Source organism: Phodopus roborovskii, unplaced genomic scaffold (genome assembly GCF_943737965.1).
Source record: "Phodopus roborovskii unplaced genomic scaffold, PHOROB, whole genome shotgun sequence".
In the NCBI taxonomy this organism is placed as follows: domain Eukaryota; kingdom Metazoa; phylum Chordata; class Mammalia; order Rodentia; family Cricetidae; genus Phodopus; species Phodopus roborovskii.
In genome coordinates, this window is record NW_026125397.1 from 18,827,300 (window position 1) to 18,851,792 (window position 24,493).

The 24,493-nt window shown below is 41.9% G+C and overlaps 1 protein-coding gene across 1 annotated transcript; it reads left to right on the plus strand.

Annotated features, from left to right (window-relative positions):
- The first annotated feature begins 321 nt into the window (after positions 1-321).
- On the plus strand, positions 322-14,529 carry Gprc6a (G protein-coupled receptor class C group 6 member A). Its single transcript, XM_051175622.1, has 6 exons — positions 322-515; positions 3,003-3,306; positions 3,661-4,497; positions 8,357-8,569; positions 12,660-12,783; positions 13,415-14,529. The coding sequence occupies exons 1-6, from the start codon at positions 322-324 to the stop codon at positions 14,527-14,529; spliced, it is 2,787 nt and encodes a 928-aa protein (XP_051031579.1).
- The last annotated feature ends 9,964 nt before the right edge of the window (positions 14,530-24,493 follow it).

Here is a 24,493-nt window from a genome sequence, read left to right on the forward strand (position 1 = left end):
GGAGTAAAAGCGTACAATTTCTAAAGATCTGGTCTCACAATTCTATCAGCACAAGCCTGCGTTTATAATCCTACCAGAGCATCCCTAGCTCTCACATGTCCACCGTCCCATGACTCAGCACCAGAGACTGTTAGAATCTGGCATGTTCCTGTTGGTGAGGAAAGTGTTTTCACTGTCATCAAGAATCTGAATGATGAGCATATCTGGCCCTTGCCATTGTCCTTTGCTTTCAAGGCGCTTAGGAGAAACGAGATGTCATTGGCATCTGTGAACTGAATGGCTCCTAACAATTCTCATAAGCTGAGCAAATGAGACAGAAACATGGCACTACTAATTATAGTAATTACCCACCTCGTGATTATTCTCGGTACCTCCCAGTCTTGCCATACCCCAGAAGATTTCGTAGCTATCACCTCTCCTGGACATATCATAATTGGAGGTCTGTTTGCCATTCATGAAAAAATGTTGTCCTCAGACGACTACCCCAGGCGACCACAAATCCAGAACTGTGTTGGGTGAGTAAAACTAAAAAAAGAAGGTAACCTTGAATTCAAGATTGTACTGTAAGACTAAGACATGCAGATGGTTTGTTGGTGATAACATTTTAATGAAATAGAACATGTGTTTATTTTGAAGTTATTATATGGCTAGCTTTATGCTCCTTAAAATAGGTTCATCAGCCCTAGATAAGTAAGCAACTTCCACACACAGGGATAGGGAATGCTTTACCATAATGTACTTTCTTTTTTTAACTATGCCTTTAAAACAAAATCTCCAAAGCCACTTGTTAGGACATTAGAATCTGTCCTGCACTACAGCAAGCACACACACCATGCTTTTATTTGTCACCCACTGCATTACTATTACATATTCTTATACATGCTGTCACCCACCTTCATATTACAAGTGTAAGTTTATTGTTTTATGCCTTACTCAGAATTCGACACTTGAGTTTTTTATACTCGTATTTCGTCAGTGCCGTATCCATTTCACTCTAGAATAATCGAATCCTTTGCTAATAAGTTATGAACATCCTCACATCAGAATGTGTCTTTTCTTTTCCCTTTTATTGAACAAATTGCAGCATGCAGTGTAATTCTTGGCACAGTGTCATGTGAAAACTAAAACTGGGGGAAGGGTGTTACAGATGGATTTTTTCCCAAAGGAAAACAAGATATTTTAGTTAGATTTCAATTTTAGGGCCAACTTTTTGAGAAATTTACTTGCAGCTCCTGTCTGTAAAAAACGAGGCCAGGTAACCTTTAAGGACACAGGAGGCAGCATCAGATTCAGCTGCTGTGTCAATGTGACTCTCAAGCTTTACTCTGCCCCTTAATATTCTGATTACAACTTGATATAATCAATCTTCAACTCCTCTTTTATTTTTCTGTTTTGTTTTGTTTATTTTGTTTTGAGACAAGTTCTTCTTATATATCTCAGGCTAGCCTCAACTCTTCTTCTCTTTTGTCTTGGCCTCCAGAATGCTGCGATTTGAAAAGTGTATCGTCACATCCACTCTCCTGATTGTTTCCTTATCAAATAGTGCTTTCTAAGCCCGATCAGATGCTTTGGGATCACGCATGATTCCTGTGTCATACCAAGACCCCTTCCTAGCTTTCATCCTCATTTGAGCTGTTGTTACGGTAACTAATTATTAGCTGGTTGGTTATGATTGACACAACATAAAAGTGAAGATTTTCAATGCACAAAATTGGCACCCAAAACATTGAAGCCCACAACTTTAAGTCAATAACCCATGAAAAAGATAAATGTGACATTTGATTTAACAAACTTCTTCTGGGAAGAAAAAGAATTACAAATCAATTAAATGGTTGACTTCATTGTCACTACTCAAGAGAAATGTGTTTTACTCAACACTGGTTAGCATTGCCTGATACCTGTTCTGAGCACAGGGGACACCAAGGTCATTGACTTTATATGGAAGGGACTATAAAATATAATACAATTTAATTATGTGGTAATCTACTAATCTTTTCTCTCATTTTAAAATACAGGTTATAACACTGATTTTCCACATTTTATCTTCAGACATCCCACAGTGACAATAGTAGCTTTCAAGTAATCATGACTTACTGAACTCTAATAATCTTTAAAATCAAAGCCCTGACGTTTTCCTTTATCCACTTAAACAGCCTCCTTGGCCTTTTATTTTCTATGAGGTTATTCTTGTGATGTTTGTGTACAATAGTGAATGCAATAACAGAATCAGGATTAAATTATTGAGGTCTCTGAAAGAAATGTCGTGCAAGAAATGTTCTCTGAAGCATCTGTGTCTCTGATCTACACCAGTGTTCTCTAGACAACCTCTGCGCTTTACCCAGTAATTCTTGAAAGTCTCATTTATGCACTTAGAAATATACATGTATGTAATAACTAATGAAAAAGAGGCCAGGTATTTGAAAGAGAGCAAGGAGGCACCATATATGGGAGAGTTTGACTAAAAGAAAGAGAAGGAGGAAATGATACAGTTATATTATAATCTTAACAAAAGAGATAATTTTTAAAAATGAAAACTTAAGTTTATAAAAGTATCACTTATCTGATTTCTAACCACCACAGATTAAAACCAGAAAAGCTAAAAGATAGGGTTTAAGTCTACAAAGCAATGTGCATTGACAGCAAAATATGTAACAATAATAATCAAAGAAAAAGAGGCTAACAGCTAGAGTTGGGAGGACATGAGTTGAGGGAAGGTAGCTAGGAGGCACTTGGAGGGGGGAAATGATAGAGTTACATTTAATTAAAAGCATACCTTTGAAAGATGCGTTGTTTACATTTATAAAACTGTCAACAAATCAATAGAAGGTAGTCTATTAAAATTAGTATAAGATGGGAGAGGAAGGGAAATGGTTCCACATAAAGTTCACATTTTTCATGAAATCAGCTAGACTCATCCAAAAGTCATCCATCAAAGGGCAGAGGTGTAGATGAGGTGAGCTACTCCCACATCAACAGAATAGTCATATTTTGTTTCTCCACAGTTTTGAAGTATCAGCATTTCTTCAAGCTCTGGCTATGATGCACAGCATTGAGGTGATCAATAACTCGACACTGTTGTCTGGAGTCAAACTGGGGTATGAGATCTATGACACTTGTACTGAAGTCACAGCAGCCGTGGCAGCAACTCTGAGGTTCCTCTCTAAATCCAACTGCTCTCGAGAAACTGTGACTTTTCAGTGTGACTATTCGAGCTACACGCCAAGGGTGAAAGCGGTCATAGGTGCTGGCTACTCTGAAATATCCATGGCTGTCTCAAGGATGCTGAACTTACAGCTCATGCCACAGGTACATTTCCCATTCTGCTTCCTTCATATGTTGGTTTTGATTACATTTGTTCTTATGAAAAGATTAGGGGAACATAGGAATTAGCTGGGAAGTCACTAGCTAATTTCTGACAGTTTTTAACTTGATTTAGAAAAGACACATATCTCCGAGGGCCTCACCTGCTCTGTTTCCATAATAACCTCAGCCAGGTTCAAAGAAGGCAATGTAACTGAACATCCTTGGGTGCTAACATGAGTTGACCTTCTTAGAGCAAGAGAATTTAGGAAGTGACAATAGAAATCAAAGCGTGGCAAGCCGGCTACAACCAACTCCTGTGCTCCACCACCATAACTCAAAGATTCTATCCACTTCCAGGTGAGTTACGAATCCACTGCAGAAATCCTGAGCGACAAAGTCCGCTTTCCTTCATTTTTACGGACTGTGCCCAGTGACTTCTACCAAACTAAAGCAATGGCCCACCTGATTCAACAATCTGGATGGAACTGGATTGGTGTCATAACAACAGATGATGACTATGGAAGACTGGCCCTCAACACTTTTGCAGTTCAGGCTGCTGCCAACAACGTGTGCATTGCCTTCAAAGAGATTCTGCCAGCCTTCCTCTCAGACAATACCATTGAAGTCAGAATCAACCAGACACTGGAGAAAATCATTGCAGAAGCCCAGGTTAATGTAATTGTGGTGTTTCTGAGGAAATTCCATGTTTTCAATCTCTTCACTAAAGCCATTGAAAGGAAAATAAATAAGATCTGGGTTGCTAGTGATAATTGGTCAACTGCTACCAAAATTATCACCATTCCTAATGTCAAGAAGCTTGGCAAAGTGGTGGGGTTTACCTTCAAAAGAGGCAATATATCTTCTTTCCATTCTTTTCTTCAAACTCTGCATATGCACCCCAATGACAATAACAAACCCCTACATGAATTTGCTGTGCTTTTTTCTGCCTGTAAACACATCAAAGACGGTGATTTGAGTCAATGCATCTCCAACTATTCTCAAGCAACTTTGACCTCTGACACTGCCAAGACCATTGAAAACCACCTCTTCATGAGAAATGACTTCCTCTGGCATTATACTGAGCCAGGCCTCATTCACAGCATTCAGCTTGCAGTGTTTGCCCTTGGCCATGCGGTTCGGGATCTGTGCCAAGCTCGAGACTGCCAGAAACCCAACGCCTTTCAACCATGGGAGGTACTAACTAATTCACATATCCAAGCCTGTTACCTACTGTCATCCCCCATTTCCCCTCTGGCTTTATTTTACAAAGATCCACAGTACTTATTCTTAACTTGATCTCCTCTGCAAGTGGAAACTGTCATTCTGTAACCTATATTGCTAATATGATTTTTTATTTAGTTATACTTTATCCTCATTTCTTTCCCTTAGCCCCAAAGTTCTGTTTTATTTTCTGAGGAAATTCTGTTAGTAGTGCATCTTCCCTCTGAGCTGCATTCTCAGCCCTTGAACCATGTATTTGAAATTGCTTATGTTTTAATAGTGCTTATTTTTATTTTTAAAAGATTCATAATCATTATGCATGTTGTGGGGCACACATTGCTCATTTTCATGGACTTTTTGATTTATAAGTAGAAAGGCAAAACTCTAATAAAGATGTAAATGATTAGTGATTAGGGTCTTCAAAGCACTTCCCTAATACTATAAAACTCTAATGAGGGATTGGGAAAAAAAAAACTTTAAATTATCTTTGTTTAGATGATTCTCCTTCCCTATACTTCATTCCATATGGCATTCACTATACATCTCACTACTTTTCATCTAGTGTGCTATGGACTAGCACTTTTTGTTTTGAAAAAGTAGAATATTATACTGAAATGACCGAGCTAAAAACAGAGACAAGTCATTGAATGTACCGGATACAAGAGAAAAAGTAGGAGGAATCTCATAAGAGAAAAGAAACAGACAGAGCTATTTATTTATCTATCAAGATCTGGGAAAGATTTTTAAAATCAGAAATATATCTCAAACAGTTTGAAGAAAAGACTTGAGAAAATACAATCTTAACATTTTATTTAAACACTAGGAGTCTGGGGTCACTTTTTATGCCCCTGAGAAACTGTTAATCTAGAAACACTGAAAATGAGGAGACAGGCTGAGGTGCCCCTTTGATCACGATGCAAGTTGGTCACACAATAATCAGTGCCAGGTTTGGGTGCCAAGTCCTCAGATCAACAGCCTTTCTATATAGACAGTCTTTATAAGACATTTTAATTTTAAAACAAAACGTTAACATGTAGGAACCTTAACCGAGGATGCATTCCTAATTGCTTCATCCCCTAGCAAGATGCCCAATGGACTTAGGACACTGTTTTGGCTGTGTGTTTGGTAAGAGCAGTGTTCAGGGACAGCAGGCAGTCACCCTTATTTAACTCCCACAGATTTTTCCAGTCCAATGCCTTAACCACTCGGCCACCATGACCTTCTGCTTCCCCAAATTTTTAATGTTCTTCAGGGCTGTGTGAGTGAGCCTTCCTCATGTGGTAGCTAATAGTTTGGCTTTGTCTTCCATTTGATCCTTTATAAAGTAATGAGTGGCATATCTGAGGTGAGAAAATGTCTAGCAGTCACACCTCACACGTTTACTTAGGAAGCATTCCTCAGAGGCCGCGGCGTGTTGAGTGAGGGCTCGATACCCTGGGGAGGAAAACACAATCCCCTCCTGGAGCAGTGGATGTGGCGTATAATCAGATGATTACTGAACTGAATACTACACAGGAGGGCACACTGCAGCATTTCAAACAAACATGACAGCGAAGGTCATAACTGAGGCCCCAAGTTCAGTGTGAGCAACTTAACAAAAGTTCTTTTGAAGCCCAGCATCTTCAGGGAGCAGAAAAATAATGTCACAGGACCGGAGTTTTGAAAGGAAGCTGGGAACAAATGAGACGAGGGATTTACATGGGGGTACTTATCTATCAAAAGACTTTGCAAGAAAGGACATCTCAGAATTAGAGGAGCAATTGAATTAATTGCCTTAGAACCTGAAATCCTGTCTCTTTAACAACATATTCTTTAACAACATACGCCAATTGCTAATATAGGAAATCTGCAAAGGATGCCTAGAGTTTGGACTGTAGAGAGCCAAAGGAAGGTCAATTAAACACCATTTAGGTGACAGAGTGATGATCTATTTTCCACTGTAGAAATAGCATTTTGACTGATATGAACATTAGAAAAAATGATTGAAGAACGTTTAGAGTAGATCAGATGTTTAAAAAAAAAATGAACCTTCTAGTTTGGAGATGCTGGATTTCAAGAATGTAGGAGAAATGCAAGTGTGCAACGGTGGCTTTGTTAGTCTGGAGAGACTAGAGAGTGACCTTCAGTTGTAAGGGCAATAGTAGCTACTGACCTGCAGTCTGTGCTTCTGATATTTGAAGCTGGAGATGAACCACTTTTCATCTCTACAGGATCTAGGGAGGCCCACAGAATTTATGTGTTATGCTCTATCTTACGGGAGTGGAAGAGGAGGTATTCTTGGAGCCAAGTCACAGAGGTCAAGATAGGAGAAGAACACGGACTAAAAGGAGGCTATACTTCCTAAGCCAGTGACTGAGGCCGACACAGAAGCCCTGCATCATTTCACAGTATAGGTAGAAGTGAGAACATGGGAGCTATGCTGCTTACTGAAGCCACGCTCTCTAACAATGAAGCTCTTAGTTATTCATTTAGTTTCATTCCCTCCGTTGGTTAACAAATTCTGGCCAATGTTATAAGGGGGGGGGGCGCTTCTTTTGAAGCCAGGTCTCATGCAGTCTATGTTGGCCTTGAACTCTCCCATCCCCATACACACACCCCTGAGTGCTGGGATGGCAGCCGTGGACCACCATGCTCGGTGTATGTGGTGTTGAGAATATTAGACACGCTATGAAAACACTCTACCCTCTCAATCACACCCATAGCCCCAAGAATAAGATCAAATTTTTGTTGTTAACTCCATCCGATAGCTGTGATGTAGTCTGCTTCTTTAAAGTAATTAATTCACATTCCCTAAAAGAATAAACCTGTGAGGGGGGAGTAATAAAATCAGCACACACTTTGAGAGTTTGCTAAGGTGATATATTTGGTCATTACATGACGCTAGTAGATAATATATTTGCCTAAAAGCATAAGCTGATTCTTTTTAGTCTATTGGGGAAAAAGCCATACAAACATTAACCAAAAAACAGAGAAGAATAATTCTATTCAGATGAAATAATTTCTGCCTCGTCCCAAACATCTTTAACCCATCAAAGCCACAGAGGACCAAGGATTCGGCAACCAGTGGGCCATGATGAATTCACCAGGGCACAAACTGCTTCCTCATCCAGTGAAAAGGAATCTATACTCCTCTCCTTTCAACTCCAGGGTTCTTCCTGCACAGCACATGCTCAGGATGGCTGCCATCATCCATGAAACTCTTCTTGTTCTAGCTGTCTTACAGGCCAGTTCATGGGATAGCAACTAAGTGTCTTAGTTGCATTTCTTTCTTCCAGAATTGAAAGAAATCACTTTGTAACTTAAGTTAGAAATAGAATTTAGAGGTCACTTGGCTGCGTGCTCACCACTGAGACAGACTTAGGAACCATCAGAGGAAAGATGACAAGGTGTAGTTTACCATCAATATTAACCATCAGAGGAAAGATGACAAGGTGTAGTTTACCATCAATATTACACTGGCCATGACAGAAGGAGCCAAAACCCCCACCTGTCCCCACCGGTTCCCACCTGTTCCCACCTGTTGTTCCCCAGAACCTGTCCTGAAAGTCTACCACATGGACACATGCAGGTGCTCAGATTTCAGTTTTATAGGCTGGAAGAACTACAATTTCACATAGGAAAATCTTTTGCAGAGATCAAATCTAGAACCCAGGGTGTATGTATGTGGGAGGGGTTCTTTTTAAACTATTCTATATAGTTAGGTATCCCCAAACAGTGGATGAGAATCTTTCTTTCTCCTCCTCCTTCTCAGTTTAAATAATATTCCAGTGTCAACAAAGGGATAAAGGATGTACCAAAAACTCTCCTGTTCACTCAGTTTTACCTTTCACAGCTGCTTGATGTACTGAAAAATGTGACCTTCACTGATGGAAGAAATTCATTTCATTTCGATGCCCGCGGGGATTTAAATACTGGCTATGACATGGTGCTCTGGAAGGAGATCGATGGCCTCATGACTGTCACAAAGATGGCAGAATATGACCTGCAGCGTGACATCTTCATCGTCACAAGCCAAGAAACGAAACGAGAATTCAGGAAACTTAAGGTGATTTTAGTGTAGGGTGCTTTGCTGAATTCAAGTCAACTAGTGTCTCACCTGCAAAGTGCTAATCTGCAGTAGGGCCTCCAGTGATCATCCCACTGTTCACTGGTCACACTCCCTCCCTAATGTCCATGGCTGACTAGCATAGCACTGTTTCCCAATGCCCTTAATCCCTCACCCCTCTCTCTCCATTCTCTTTTAAGCTGCCTATCATCTACCAAAATTGTTTGTCTAGCTCACTTACATTAAATACAAATACCATCATAGCTCATTTACCAGCCATATATTCTTCCCTACATACCATGAACCTTATTTGTTTCCTGGACGCCACGCTCCCTTGATTTCTCCTGGGTCTCTAGCCACCATTTCTATCTCCTTTGTTGGGTCCTTATCTTCCCGATGCCTCTAAACACTGGGGTGCCCAGACTCAGCCCTGCTCTTTGTTGTCTGTTTAGTGATCTTATCAGGCTCCTGTCTTTAAATAATGTCGTTCTGTAGGAGACTAGTGGCTTCTTGATTTTTATCTTTTAACTCAAGCAAGTGCTGACTGCCTAACTGGCATCTCTATGTGGATCTCTATCTGAGGGCTGTCTTCACTGACTATCTGCAAAACAAAGCTCTTGATACTCTTTCCGACATCTCAAAGAATGGCAACCGTCCTTTGTCAGTCGTTCATGAGACACCCTGATGGGATGCTTGTCCCTGGTCTGTCACACAACACACTTGTCACACTGCACATCCACTGAAAGTTTAATTTCCAAAGTAAGTCTGACTACTGTTTTACGCCCTGGTTGTACCACTGACGCTCCACTGCAAGGTACAGCCACTGCTCGCCCGGGCGGGAGCGCGAGCTTTGTGACGTCCCCAACCACACTCACAGCCCTTCAGTCTGTTCTTAAGATGTCTTCTTGGAAATTCCAGTGGTTTGCTCAGATCTCTTCCACAACATCGCGTTTCTTTCCAGGCAAAGGCTAGTGAGGTTTTTTGTTTTAGTTTTGTTTGTTTGTTTGTTTGTTTGTTGTGCTCCCTCGCCTGCCTCTGTCTAGCATTTCCCTGTCCCCAATGCCTCCTCTCCTATCTTCCCGTTGGTTTCCATTCACACAGTCCCACTGTCCTCCCTCTCCTTCATACAGGCCTTCCTTTCTCTTGATGCAAGGACTCTGCACCCACTGCAATCTATTTTAAATTGTTACACCTGAATCAGGCATGATGGTGAGTGTTACAAGCAGTTTTTCCAGCCAGCCTGGTCCCACAGCCGCATCAGCCTCAAATAACAGAGAGACGCTGTATTAGATATAAAGCTGTTGGCCTGTTAGTACAGTTTCTTATTGGCTAGCTTTGTCTTAAATATTAACCCATTTCTATTATTCTAAGTATTTTCACGTGGTCTCATCTTACTGGAGAGAGGGTCTGGACCTTCTACCCTAAAGTCTCTACATCTTGAATCTCCTACTACATCTCCCAGCATCCTCCTTGTCTCCTAGTCCTGCCTATCTTGCCTTCCTATTGGCCAACTGGACTTTATTCATTAACCAATAAGAGAAACATATTTACAGAATGGCATCTCCCATCAGGTGAGTGCCGGTAATCCCAGCACTTGGGAAGCTGAGGCAGGAGAATCATGAGCCTGGGTAACAGTGAGATCCTACCTAAAAGAAAGAAAAAAAAAACTCATCTAAGCTTACAATGTAGTCAGCACATGTTTAACACTGTGCTGGATCCCCAGAGGAAGGAAGAGAGAAAAGAAGGAAGAAAGGAAGAAGAAAAGAGAGGGAGGGGTGAAAAAGGAGGGAGAGGGGGTGCGACATTGTCAAGCTCTCTATGTCTGCCCTCTTCTCTCTTTGCCTTTCCCTTCTTTTCCTTTCCACTTGCCTCCATCTCTCATTCTGCCCATTTTGCTTATTATTTTGTTTGTTGCCAAATTTGTCAGTTTGAACTGAAGACCTTCGAGAGGAAGAATCCTGTTTTGTTCTTTGCTATGGCTCCAGTTAGAATCAGCTTGGCATACTAACGGTCACTCAGCATATATTTAGTGCACACACACACACAAAGAGTGCAATAATGTTAGAAACCATTTTCTGGCAGATGTCTTATAAAGATGTCTGTGTTCCTTGGAAGACACCGTTGTCTTTTGTGCCCTCCAGGTTCGCCCATCTTCTTTGTTACTACAGGCATCATCACCACCCTCTGAAGAGCCCTACCTTTGCTAAGCACCTCACATTGGGCTGTTTGGAATACATGGTGCCTCACTTTCTCACATACAAAGGAGATTCCCTATTGCTTTTGCTAGCAGCACTATTTTTCAATTGTTACAAGACGAATCTCATATCTCCATTTTCCATATGGAAGAATATTCCAGACTCAGACTGTGAGGCATATGCCCTGAAGGGTAGAATGATGCTTTAAGTGCACCAGTGAGGGTTTGGTAACTAGAGGGAAGAGCTGACCACCAACAGAGGCCAAGCCTTCCTTCCCCGTGGAGACAGACGTTCATACATGCCTAGACTATTGAAAAAATATATATCTGAGGTCATTTAGTCAGATTTCAAGATCTACTTGTCAACACGCAGGCTAGTTGGAGTGCCCCTTCTCACTACCCAAAACATCAAATCTATTTTTATTCCAAGTCATCCATATCAGACTCTAGAAAGCATTTTCTCTCTTTATGTGTGAGAAAAAGTACTGTGTTCCTAAGAAGGAAGACTCTGCTCCCCCCCACCCAAGGATGCATAATTATATCCTAAATTCTTATGATTTAAATACTATCTACAAGAAAATGTGGTATATATACACAATGAAATTTCAGCCATAGAGAAGAATGAAATCTTGCCATTTGTAACAAAATGAGATTTTAAACATTATATCATGAGAAATAAGTCAGACATAGCTAGCCAAGCACCACATATTCTGTCTCTTAATTGAAAGCTTAAATAGCCATGCTAAATTTAGAGTAGTAATTGCTGAAAGTTGACCAAGGTAGGGAACAGGTGAACAAAGGGAGTTTGGATTTGATTGCTACACATTTCAAGTATAATGTACTCAAACGTCACACTGAATGTTAACAAAAATAAAATATTATTTATCTATTTGGGATTTTTTAAAAGTAACATTCTCACAGTTTTAAATTTAAAATATCCCCTTGCCTTTTTTTTCAGAGTGTACAGGATGTTCTCTTTATGCCACAATAAGGACTTTCTTCTAAAAGCATAAAAGTCCAGGGGCTGGAGAGATGGCTCAGTGGTTATGAGCACTTGACTGCTTTTCCAGAGGACCCAAGTTTAGCTCTCAGAACCCAGCAGTGACTCACAACTGCCTGTAACTCCAGCTCCAAAGGATGCCACATTCTTCTCTGGTACACACACACACACACACACACATACACACATACACACACACACACACACACGCACACACACACACATGCACACACACACACACATACACATACACACACACTCACACACACATACACACACACTCACACACACACATACACATACACACACACATGCGCACACACACACATGCACACACACGCACACATAGACACACACACATGCACACACGCACACACACGGGAGATATTCATACACATAAATTCTTAAAATCTTGTTAAAAAATACAAAAGTCCTATTTATCTTGCATTCTTCCTTCAGCATAAAATCAGAAATTCCCAGACCATCATTTCATTTTTCTGCTTTACAAATATGCGTTCATCCCTCCACAGGGAGTCCTCCGAAAGAGCTGTTTTCCACGGTGTGCTTATAGAAATCATAAAGGCCTGGTGGCGAATGTCTTTAATCCCAGGACTCTGGAGACAGAGACAGGTGAATCCCAGTGAATTCAAGGCCAGCCTGGTCTTACTTAGTGAGTTCTATGCCAGCCAGAGACCCTGTCAAAAAAGTTATAAAAGATCCATAAAGTGGTTATTTCACCCAAAACATAAATTTAAGCTTGTTTCTGTTCCTTAACATAAGCATTCTATGAAAAAGACCAAAACTGCTACTTAGCAAATATTTAAGTGAGGAATGGCTAAGATAATTCTTTTAATGATTTGTTTTTTTTTTTTTTTTCCTTCTTTCTTTTACTGCAGCAAATTCTGTCTAAATGCTCCAAGGAATGCAGTCCTGGTCAAATGAAGAAAGCCACAGGGAGCCAACACATGTGCTGCTATGAATGTGTGAGCTGCCCAGAGAATCACTATAGCAACCAGACAGGTAACTGCAGTGACCGCCCACCAACTGTGACCATGCCTCTGCATTATCATTATGTATTATTATTTCTCTGAGGCTGGCTTTTCTGAATATTAATCCTAGTTTTTATCTTTTGGTTTGTTTGCTTCTTTCTTTTTTATTATAGGTATCAAACCTTGAGCTTTGTGTTTACTAGACCCATGTTCTACCACGGAACTATACCTCCAGTTCCTATCTAGGCCTGTGCTCTACCACTGAGCTACACCTCCAGCCCCTATTTTTGTTTGTTCTTGTCCTCAAGGGAGGCATTCAGTTAGCTCAAACAGAGTTACAAGAATCATAGGTATAGAGGGAGGAAATGGCTTGAGTTATGTCAAATTCCAAAACCACATTCTTAACAAGGTCCCCAAACCGCCACCAATAATAGCAAGTTCATAAGAGACTAGTGTCTGTCTGGTATATGTAGATTTCCTGAAGAAGCATGGCCCAGCTGGTCTCTTGACTTTGTCTATTACATTTTCCCATCTTCCCTTCACTCCCATGTACCTTCTTCCCCTGCATCCTTTTTCCCCTTTGCATTTTTTTTTAATACAGTATGGCGGACAACCACACTGTTTAGACGTTTGCGATGTAACCATTTTCCCTTCCCTGCTAGATATGGATCATTGCCTTTTATGCAACAATGAAACCCACTGGGCCCCGGTAAGGAGTGCTGTGTGCTTCGAGAAGGAAGTGGAGTATCTGGACTGGAATGACTCGTTGGCTCTCCTCCTCATCGCCCTCTCCCTGCTAGGAATCGCCTTTGTTCTGGCCATTGGCATAATATTTACAAGAAACCTGAACACACCAGTTGTGAAATCCTCTGGGGGATTAACGGTCTGCTATGTGATGCTCCTCTGCCACGCCCTTAACTTTGCCAGCACAGGCTTTTTCATTGGAGAACCACAAGACTTCACGTGTAAGACCAGGCAGACACTGTTTGGTGTGAGCTTTACGCTCTGTGTCTCCTGCATTTTGATGAAGTCCCTGAAAATTTTGCTAGCATTCAGCTTCGATCCCAAGCTGAAGACTTTTCTGAAGGGCCTCTATAGGCCAGTCCCCATTGTTCTCACCTGCACCGGCCTTCAAGTGGCCATTTGCACTCTCTGGCTGCTCTTAGCAGCACCTGCTGTGGAGGAGAACATCTCCTTGCCTAGAGTCATTATCCTGGAATGCGAGGAGGGATCTGCCCTCGCATTTGGCATCATGCTGGGCTACATCGCAGTCCTGGCCTTTGTGTGTTTCATATTTGCATTCAAAGGCAGGAAACTTCCTGAGAATTACAATGAAGCTAAGTTCCTGACATTCGGCATGCTGATTTACTTCATAGCTTGGATCACATTCATCCCAGTCTACGCCACCACATTCGGCAAGTATCTGCCTGCTGTGGAGATTATAGTCATTCTGATATCCAATTATGGGATTCTCTGCTGTACATTCTTCCCCAAGTGCTACATTATTCTTTGCAAGCAACAGACTAACACCAAATCAGCCTTCCTCCAGATGGTTTACAATTATTCATCTCACAGTGCTGACAACCTTGCCTTGAGTCATGTTTCTCTGGACACCACTAACCTTGACACTGTGGTAACCAATCCAGGCCATGATGACAAAGTTGCAACCTGCCCCAACAGCAACCATCATCTGGTGCAGGTGTTTGCTCACATAGTAAGGGAAAATGCTACCAATGTGTCTACAACTCTGCACCAGAAAAGAAGTTCAAGTCTATGAATGAGTTCTCAAGAGATGCCGTGATCCCCAAGGAGATGTTTCTTCTCTTGCTGTGTGTTTTTGCTATTGTTTGCTTGAATACTCACTCTGTTTGGCCACCTATAATAAGGAATATAAAGCTTTCAGTATTAATATTGTTTTCTACCACTTCTTTTAGCCTTTATCTTGACCACTCTTCCTCTTAGGCAATTTGAAGTCAAAGTATAACACATCAGCATTCTTGTATCCCCAGCTATTCTCACATCTCTTTGTATGGTTTCTACTTCTTTTCCAAGCCCGGTGATTCTTCTCGTCTATTGACGTTGAACAAGATTTGGGCAGTTACTACATAGCCAGTAACATACTGACTCCAAAGGCACAAAAAGTTACAATGGATCATTTCTAGCCTCCAAGAGCTCAAGTTCCACAGGAAGAAAGGTGTCTCCAATCATTATAAACATTCATTTGTAATGTTTACAGAGAACTGTGACAGTGTAGAGCAATTTCAGTCTTCCACCTGGGGAGGTGAAGGCAGACTTTAGAAGGATAAGTTAGGGACATGATATTATATACTGCCCAATGAAGGGGAGTTAGTTAGGCAATCAAGAAAACACAAAGTGGGGGGGAGGACTGCAGAAGAAAACAAGAATACCCGTCCAGGGACCCCATCCATTCTGTCACTGCACAGGAAGGAAGCCTTTCCAGCATGTGGAGTCAGGCTAGGAAGGAATGCCACGGCCTGGAACCCTTGCTAAGGAGCTCAGTCTCTATCTTGCTTGGTGTCTTTCACAGTGTCTGGCTGGGTGATATTTGGCTCAAAATTCTTCATTAGAAAGATCATTCTGATTCAAGATGGAGAATAATCTTGTTAAGAGCAAGCAGTATCTGTAAGAGGGACTGGAAAGGAGGCTATGTCTGGAAGGGAACTCTCAACAGCACCTGCTGTGGAGGAGAACATCTCCTTGCCTAGAGCCATTGTCCTGGAATGCCAGGAGGGATCTGCCCTTGCATTTGGCACCATGCTGGGCTACATCACAGTCCTGGCCTTTGTTTCATATTTCATCTATCCATTACGGAGCTGATTAAACAGGGCTGGATTGTTGTCTCAGAGGTTAAGAACTTGTTTCTCTTTCAAAGTACCTGGGTTTGATATCCAGCACCCACATGGTGGCTCACAACCAACTCTAACTCTTCTTGCCTCTGAGAACATTAGGCATAGCACATATACCTACATGCAGGCAAAACACCCATACACACACACACACACACACACACACACACACACACACAAAAGCCATACAATAAATAAATAAATAAGTTTAACCAGATAAGCAAATATGAGACCTTGTGTCAAACAAAACAAAAATAAGCCTGGAAAGATGGCGCAGTAGTTAAAAGCTTGTTGCTCTTGCAAAGGACCAGAGTTGAGTGTCCAGAAACCCCACTGGGTGGCTTACAATTAATTCCTGCTCTGTAAGATCCAATGCTCTAGTGTGGCCTCCACAGGGACAATCAAACACACATACTCATGAATAAAATAAGTTTTAAACACACACACACACACATGCACACGCACGCGCACACACACGCGCACACGCACACACACCCCTCCCTGAAGACAATCTGTCCCTGCTATCATCGTTTCCCTAATCAAGCCCTTCACTTCTTTCATAAACTGTTGCAACAGCTACTGATTTGACTCTTGATCTCAAATATTTTACTGTCAACAAAGCGGGTCTCTTCATAAGCTTTGTGTTTATTTACACTAGCTCCATTTCCACGGGGGGGGGGGGAGAGGGGTGTGCAAGGAGTTCTTTGTACATATTCCAAAGCATGTAATTACATCAAAGGACTTATTCAGACGTCTAGGTTTTCCAAGCTCAGCACCAGCTCAGGCTCTGTTCTTCCAGGCGCAGCAAAGAGTTAGAGATGGCCCACATCAGGATGCTTTACGCCTCAAAGCCTGGGCTCCTCTCTGCACTGTGTTTTCTTTACTATCTGAGGTACAGATAAATGCACCAGACATAATGAAACTAGTTCTTCTTCTAATAAAACTGACTTCTGTCACATTTCCTTGGTTTGTCTTAATTTATTCAGCTAATAGCTTCTGGGTGCCTACACAATAACCGAGCATAATCTACACATGAAAACACTAAATGACTAGCAATCTCTATGTTCTCAGAAGTCTGCATTCCAGTATTCGCATCATTTCGTAGTGACGAAAGTTCTAGCCTTTGTGCTTGTTACTTTAGTGCCGTGACCAGCATCACCAACTCCAAGACCCCGAGTCTTATAAGGCCATGTCTCTGCTGCTGGGAGACGCTGCTCTGGCTTCCCTCTTAACATAAAATCCATCATCCCAGATCAATCCTTCTCAAGTAGTTCCAACAGCAGCACCCTCCTAGTCAGGGGGATGTAATAACCTCTGGCTGCAGTTAGGAAGCGTATGTGGTGCACAGTGGGATGGCGGCTTATTACTCAGCCTGAGTATATTCAGACACGATATAGCAGTGCAGGGCTGGAGAGATGGCTCAGTGGTTAAGAGCACTGGCTGCTCTTCCAGGGGACCGGGTGCCATTCTTGGCATGGACATGGTGACTCACAATGGTCTTTAGCTCTAGTTCTGGGGGATCTGACACCACTTCCGGTCTCTTCAGGTACCAGGTATGCAAACGGTGCACAAGCCCACAAGCAGGGAAAATACCTAACAACCAATACGGTGAGGCCATCTTATAAAACGGTTAAAGGGATACTCTGTTGCACATGAAAGCTAAGAAGAAGTGACTATCCAGTCTGTGGTTTCACTGGCTCAGAACTCTGTTGACATGAAAATAGTTTCTCCTGTTGGTAGGGGACCAAAACAGCAGGATGGCTTCCAGATTCCTGGGTTGGTCACACAAAACAAAGCCCCAGCAGAGGGGCACCAACAGAAAGACAAAAGAAACATTGTTCCATATAAAGTGTGAGCTACTCCAGTTACAGCGCTCTGGAATGCTATTGCAGCCGAGTAAGAAGTTCTGAATTATTTGAAGCTGAAACTGCATCCTTGTTACCATGTGAAACAGGCTAGTAAGACAACCATTGCTTTGCTTTTATGATTTCCTTTTAACTTGTTGAAGCTCTTAGATTCAAAGTGAGTGTAAGATAAATAAGCTTTTTAAACTCTTTTTGAAATAAAGGATTTATTCCCTTTTTGTTATAAAGGCAATGCCAAAGTATGTTTTTTAAATGCAAAATAAAAGCAAGAAAAACATACAAGAAAGTGCCCACATCTCCAATCACCCAGAAGTCAGCCAGCTCTTTACATAGCAGCCTGTAAAGCCAAAATCATTCTTCAAATGGATACTCTGCCATTAGTCAAGGCCAACTGACCTAAATTCAGTGCATTTCAGATCCAGAGTCAGGATAACTCTGATATAAGTATGCCTTTTTCCTGTTCACAGGAACATACACAGTAAAATATTTTATTACTAACCCGGGGTGGGGCATAATCCACATTATGCACATAGTTTTTATTGTTAGGAAATCAGAAGTCAGTCAGCTTGGGTTTTATAAGTCTCTCAAGGGCAAAGTCCAGTGTAATTATCACCCGTGTGTCTTGTGTTTCGTATAAGCCATTCCCACATCAGAACTCAATAAATGCCAAATGATCCACCAAAATTCTCATATGTATTCTTATGATCTTGATCTGCCCGGTAACTCGATGACAATTTCCCAAGCTTATCCTGTCATACTACAGTATCCTCATGAGAATTCCAAAAGCTGGAGCGTGAAGCAGCTGCTTGCATAGTGCTCAAACTCCCCGTAAAAGTAGAATAGAGGCTAGAGATGCAAAGAAGTTTTAAAACTCGAAGCTTCCATCATGACTTTACAGGCTCCACTCCCTTTGTAATTCTCCACACCCCCTTTTCATGAAAAGAGAAAATGTATTTCAGTTTACACTTCCAGGTGGGCAGGAATCTTAAAGTTGGAATTGTAGCAGAAACCATGGGGAACGGAAACGTAGCTTACTGGACTGCTCGTTGGCTGGGCTCAGCTGGCTTTTATTATTACTATTACTACAGTTCATGTCCACCTTCCTGTTATGGTACCACCCACAATAGGCTGAGCACCCCTCACGCACACCCATCAATCATCAGTCAAGACAGTCTCTTATAGGCATGCCCACAGACCCGATCTGTTCAGGGCAATCCCTCAGTTGAGATTTTTCTCTTCCCAGGTGACTCTAGGTTGTGACAAGTTGACAATAAAAACTAACAGCACAGAAAGGTCCGAGCTTACTATGCTTTAATGATGATCAAGATGATAACAGCATTTAGTCATGGCAAGTGAATATACAGGAAATTCTGTGCACATGTGTGTAGCTGGATTTGTGATTGCCTTTCTCTTCTGGTAGAATACAAAGTACCTTCCAGTACTACAAATATGAGTCAGTAGTGGGTAAAGACTCTAGTTAGACTCCAGTTCAATTTCTCCGTGTTCAATGAGATACTTAAGTTCATCTATAGCAATGGAACTTGACTTTGTGGTTGCTTAGTGAAAAGCAACCGATAGCCCAAATCGTTTGGGGTCTCTATCGGACCCTTTGGCCAACAACTCAACTAGATGTAACCCATTTCCAGCACTGGAAATTTTGCTTGTTGACTAAAGATGTCTAGTTGGTGTATTCTCCCCCACTCTTTGGTGACTCTGTTCAGATCTTACTCATATATGTATATTTTTAAGATGTTTCTACAGTAGTAGGTTTTATTATGATCCCTCAAATGGCCCTCAGTGTTAGCTGTCCTTCACCATTTCTTTTCCCTTCCTCCCATCTTCGCTCCCCCTCCGTCTAATCCTATTCCTGTCTGTGCCTGTCTCTCCATACACTGCCACTCGATGTCTCTGTCCTTGGGAGCTCCTCCCATCTCCCCTAGTCCTTTACTCTATACCTAACCCCTGCGGTTGGTATACAGATTGTAGCATGTCAACTGAAGGCTTAAAAGTTAACATTCACATATGAGAAAATAAATATCATATTTGCCTTTTAGGGATAATTGTTTTTTTCTAACTCCATCATTTACATGTGTTATTTCATGGTTTCGGCGTTTTTAACAGCTGCGTGATATTTCTTTGCATAAACGTACCAAATTTTCATTATTCATTCATCCACTGATGAACATTGGGAATATTTCCAGTTTCTGGTTATCGAAACAGAGCAGCGATAAACATGAATAAGCAAAGACCTCTATAGTGGAGTGCAGAATCCTTTGGGTGCATGCCTGAGTGAAACAGCTGGACCTTGAAGGAAATGTATTCTCAACTTCCTGAAGAACCACAACCCTGATTCCCATAGCCACTGTTGAAGTTTGCACTCCCATTAACAACAAAAAAGTGTCCCTCACCTGGCATTTGCAAGGTTTGAGGCTAAATGATCAGTTCTCACTCATTTGAGTTTCATATGATTCAGTACATTCTCTGATTTAGAACATGAAAAACCTGGATGAAATTATGTTAAACGTCCCCCCGAGTCTAAAGTCTACAGCTCCAGATCCATCGTAAGGGACTTCAGGGCAGGGGTACCTGTTTTGGTGTTCTGTTCCTGGTTTTGCACTGAAACATATCTGTCGTGTTATAAAGCAGGTATTATTGCTCTTCACAGTTCTTGTCTTCCATGTCTCCAGGGAAATGCACTGCCCTGCACATCATCACAGTCTTATCTTTTATGGGAAAGTGTTGTACTATGTTGGTTAAATTAACAAATGCGTTTGATCCTCAGAAGAAAAATACATAAAGTAGTGTTCATCCAGTACCACAGAGAATGGTGCTATAGCCCTGGGGAACAATCTCCATCCAACCTTAAAGATGTGACCATCTCTGTTTTCTGCTTGTAGAGAACAGGAATGATGCAAAAGTGCCCCTCCCCCTTAAATCATTCGCCGAAAGAAGCCTAAGTTTTGAAGCTCAACTCATGCTTCTGTGAATGTTAGGACTGCCTTTTCTTTCAAGCAGCCTTCCAAAATTAAGCACACACACACACACACACACACACACACACACACACACTTGTACACACTTAAGCATACATACAAACATACACACACACTTAAGCACACACAAACATACATACATACACACACACACAAAAATACACACTCACACACCCTTAACCACACACTCATACACACTTAAACACACACACACAAAAGTACACACTTACGCACACACGCAAACAAGCACACTTATACACACCCGCACTTAAACACACAAACACACACACAACATATGAACACACACAACTACACACATCCCATTTGTCATTTAACACTCAAGGATGTCGAGAAAGTAGGAAGACTGTTCTGAGACACTGGAACGATCTTTCCATGTTTTTCTATAAAATACAACGGGCTGTGCGTGGAGGTGATAGAGTAAGCCAGAGCCTGAGTCACCCAGAGTGGGTTTGTGTGAGGTCTCCATTCTGAGTTTACAAGAGCTGGAGCTGGGTGGGGGTGGGGGGAAGTCTGTCCCGCTGTCCACGGGTCTGGACAGGCTGAATCTCTGCAGACTACAATTTATGTAAGACACACTTAGAAGTCACACAGACTCTTCTACTTCCTCATGGCTGAGTTGTTCTCCAACACTGGATCTAAAGAATCTAGGCGAGAAACATGATGGAGAAGAGGCCACGGGTCTGCTGTTTCCTCCCGGAAATTACCCTGGGTAGGTCGGAAGGGAAAGTGTGCCCACAGCAGCTCCTTGCCAGGAAAACTTTTCTATTTCTCTTCCTTGGCATTATATTTAAGTAGCTCCTTTAACATCTCAAAGAAATCCTTGATTTTTCTACCAAAGTTCAACAGCGCTGTTAGCTTTAGAAAAGAAAAAAAAGAAGGGAAGAAAGGAAGAAATAAAGTAAGAAAGAGAAGAAAGAGGAAGACTGACAAGGAAACTACTTGTGTAAGGGCAGGTGAGATGGCTCTACTACTAAACGAGCTTGCAGCCAAACCTCACAACATGAGTTCGATTCCCTGAGACTCCCGTGGTGGAGAGGGAAGTTGTTCTCTGATACCCACATGTATGCATACCATGGAGTGTACAAACACAAAGAGATAAACAAATGCAAATTTAAGAACTGAAAAATGCGTATGTGGCCTACTATATGAGGCTGTTACAAAGATAAAAGATAATACTCAGGACTGGAGAGATGCTGGCTCTGTGGTTAAGAGTCCCAGCATCCCCAGCATAGTGGCTCATAGTTTCCCCTTAGAGTTCAAGAGCTCTTTTTCTTTATTATGGTAAAATATGTAAATTATACATAAATAGAGAAATACAAGCATCTGAGTTCACTTACTACTGGTTGCATGTATATTATTCTGGGGTTGACCACTGGTACTGAGGGACCAGTTAGGAAGCATCTCTCCAGGGAGAACTCCTTCCCCTCTCAGCAGCCCTTAGCTGCCTCTAGTTCTTAGTCTAGAGTGGGCCCCTCAGTCTAGATCGCCCCTTCCTGTGTTATCATGTGATGGGAGATGACATTCTGTAAATGTTTCTCATGCTGGTTAATGAATAAAGCACTGTTGGTCAATAGGAAAGCAAGATAGGAGGGACTAGGAGACAAGGAGGAAAGAGGAAGTAGTAAGGAGGAGTCAAGATGGAGAGTCTAGAGAGAGCAGGACTCCAGCTCTCGGTAAGATAAGACCACATGGAAATACATAGAAATGGGTTAATACTTAAGACAGAGCTAGCCGATAAGAAACTAGTACCTGGCCAACAGCATCATATCAAATACAGAGTCTCAGTGTGTTATTTGGGGCAGGTGCAGCGGCGGGAGGAAAAACCTTACTCCTTACAATCATGTTCCTTGTTGTTACTGCTCAGATCTGCCTCCCAAGTGCTGGAATTAAAGATGTGCACCACCGACGCCTGACTGCTCAGGTCTGATTTAGGCAGCTATATTATTGAGGTGTCATGAATCAAGCTTGCATGCCATTTCTAAGAGACACATCTAAGAGACACAGGTTTCCAGGGTCTCTGGCTCTTACAATCCCCCCTCTTCCTCTGAGAAGGTGTGGGGAGGGAAGATCTTATCTTACCAGAGAAGGGCCTGGACCTGTTACTCCTTTTTCCACTACATGGTGTCTCCTTTCGGTGCCTCTCTGCCTATGTTTCTCAGAATTCTCCTAGTCCTGCCTGATCCTCCTGCCTTACAATGTTTTATTCATCAACCAATAAGAGAAACATATACAGAAGGCCACCCCCCATCAGAAAGGTTATGCTGTAAAAGCCCATTTCAGTTTCTAGAGTTGAGAAAAATTATGGGAAAAACAAAACAAAACAACAACAAAAGCACATCAGAGAAAGAACATGATTGTGGTGGCTGTCCACAGAACGTTAACAAGCTTGTTCTGTAGGGAGTGGGGTAGTGACCCTAAATTTATGATCTGATTCCGTGAACTTTAGACTTGGGCAAAACAGAAAGGCATCTCTTCTAGTTTCCAGTCCCAGGGCAATCCATGTGTCCCTGGTCCCTCCTTGGTCCCTCCTTGTTACCTAGCCTCTCTGGGGCTACGGATTATAGCTTGGCTATTCTTTGCTTTACAGCTAATATCCACTTATGAGTGAGTGCATACCATGAGTGTCTTCTGGTCTGGGTCACCTCACTCAGAATGACTTTTTCTCGTTCCATCCTTTTGCCTACACATTTCATGATGTCATTGTTTTTTGTTGTCGTTCGTTTGTTTGTTTGTTGTTCAGCTGAGTGAGAAGCATTGTTGTTTACAGCTTCTGTCTATATTCCAGGAACAATGCTGCTATGAACATAATTGAGAAGCATCCCTGTGCTACGATTGAGCATCCTTTGGGATGTACTTAAGAGTGATATAGCTGGGCCTTGAAGAAGATCGATTCCCAGTTTCTGACTGAATAAACTGGGAGGGGGGTGAGGTACATTTTGGGGTCAAATAGAAACCTGGTACAGGGAAACTCCCAGGAATCCACAAAGATGACCCCCCCCCCCCCGCTAAGACTCCTAGCAATAGGAGTGAACTGACCACCTCCTATTATCAGATCGGTGACTACCCTGCTTGTCATCAGAGATCCTTCATCCAGTAACTGATGGAAATAGATGTCGAGATCTACAGCCAATCACTGAGCAGAGCTCCAGGAGGAAGGTTTTTGCAGGGGGTTAAAGATGCTAGGGGGTGCCAAGTTCACCCACAGAAACAACCAACCTGGACTCATACAAGCTCACAGACTCTGCACCAACACCTGGGGAGCTTGCAAGGGACCGATCTCGGCCTTCTACATATGTGTTACAGCTTGGTCTATTTGTGGGACTCCTAGTATTGGGATCAGGGCCTGTTCCTAAACGCTTGAGCTGGGTTTCGGAAAACTATTCCCCATACTGCCTTGCCTGACCCAGCCTGCCTCTTCAGAACAGAAGCAAAGGAGGAGTGAATGGGGGGTGGAGGTGGGAAGGCGGGGCGGGGGTGGAAGGAGAGGGGGAGGGGAAATTGCAGTCAGAATGTAAAATAAATGAAAAAATAATAATAAAGGGAAAAAAGGAAGCAAACTTCAAATTTGGCCTTACTTTTTTTCTTTGCCATGAAAGAAGTCTATGTTTACAATCTTTAACACAAAAGAAGAGGATAGAGAAAACGTACGCACATAAATAAACTTCGGAACCTAGACTGTGAGTTACCTGAGGACAGGAAGAGGTCTTCTTCAATGCCCTGAATTCCCTAAAGCACCAGTTTGTAAAACAATTTGAGGATTATTGCTGCCACCTGGTGGTCAATTGTATTTTTACTTTTTATTATAGCAAACAGACTCTCAAGGAATACTTGTAAAAATAATTTCATGACAAGCGCTAGGTGCTGGAGAGATGGCTCAGAGGTTAAGAGCACCGACAAGCACTAATATTTATGCTTCAGTATAATTCAATGCTGATGCATAAAACCATAGACAAAAATATTTTATCCATTTACTTACATAATTGGAAGTTGTAACA

Coding starts and splice junctions, on each gene's coding strand:
- Gprc6a (XM_051175622.1), top strand. CDS start 322: ATGGCACTACTAATTATAGTAATTACCCACCTCGTGATTATTCTCGGT. Junction 3,307..3,660: donor ACTTACAGCTCATGCCACAG/GTACATTTCCCA, acceptor ATCCACTTCCAG/GTGAGTTACGAATCCACTGC. Junction 4,498..8,356: donor ACGCCTTTCAACCATGGGAG/GTACTAACTAAT, acceptor TACCTTTCACAG/CTGCTTGATGTACTGAAAAA.